This window comes from Penaeus monodon, chromosome 21 (assembly GCF_015228065.2).
Source record: "Penaeus monodon isolate SGIC_2016 chromosome 21, NSTDA_Pmon_1, whole genome shotgun sequence".
NCBI lineage: Eukaryota > Metazoa > Arthropoda > Malacostraca > Decapoda > Penaeidae > Penaeus > Penaeus monodon.
In genome coordinates, this window is record NC_051406.1 from 45,927,933 (window position 1) to 45,928,534 (window position 602).

Here is a 602-nt window from a genome sequence, read left to right on the forward strand (position 1 = left end):
TCCTATGATTCATTGCCATTACACACACACATATATATATATATATCTCATCCAGTGTTGCCACAAATCCGTCAGCAGGGTGCTGGACTTACAAACTAAGCCAGTTGCTCCAGGTTTTGTCTGTTAATTCCAATAATCATTAGGCTTTTCATAAAACTGAGTGATGAGTGTAGTTATTTCATCATAAGTGTGACTTGCAAATTGGTTTCAATATGATTCTAGGTATAAATTTAATTATTATCAACATACATTTGCAATGTTAAAATGTATAGTCTAAGCCAGTCATAGTCTTGATTTGGCTGTTACCAGATAAGTTTTGGTGAATAATTTTGGACATTTAGTTGGAAATGTAACAGGCTGTACATATTTCCAAGTAGGAATGAGCCATGGATGATAGCCAATACAGAGTAGATTTAGCTTATGGCTATAATTTGCACTGGTTACAGTTAGAGTTCACACTTTCTTCCATTCTATATTTTTATCCAGGAACTGGGGACTTTGGCATGACATAATGTAAGACATTTATATTAGTGCATTATATCTCCTGCAAAATTTATCCTGAGGATATAAATGTATATGCAAATGAAGTAAATCATTCCCTT

At 33.6% G+C, this 602-nt stretch overlaps 2 protein-coding genes across 2 annotated transcripts in view; one reads left to right on the plus strand and one right to left on the minus strand.

Moving 5' to 3' along the window:
• LOC119586539 (transmembrane GTPase Marf-like) overlaps positions 1 to 602 on the minus strand; it is a gene marked incomplete in the record, with an annotated part of 29,803 nt that overhangs the window by 28,154 nt on the left and 1,047 nt on the right.
• LOC119586689 overlaps positions 213 to 602 on the plus strand; it is a 3,692-nt gene continuing 3,302 nt past the window's right edge. The window contains exons 1-2 of the mRNA XM_037935421.1: positions 213 to 222; positions 447 to 513. Of these exons, the coding sequence (XP_037791349.1) occupies positions 213 to 222; positions 447 to 513 (77 nt within the window). The remainder of the gene's footprint in view (positions 223 to 446; positions 514 to 602) is intronic.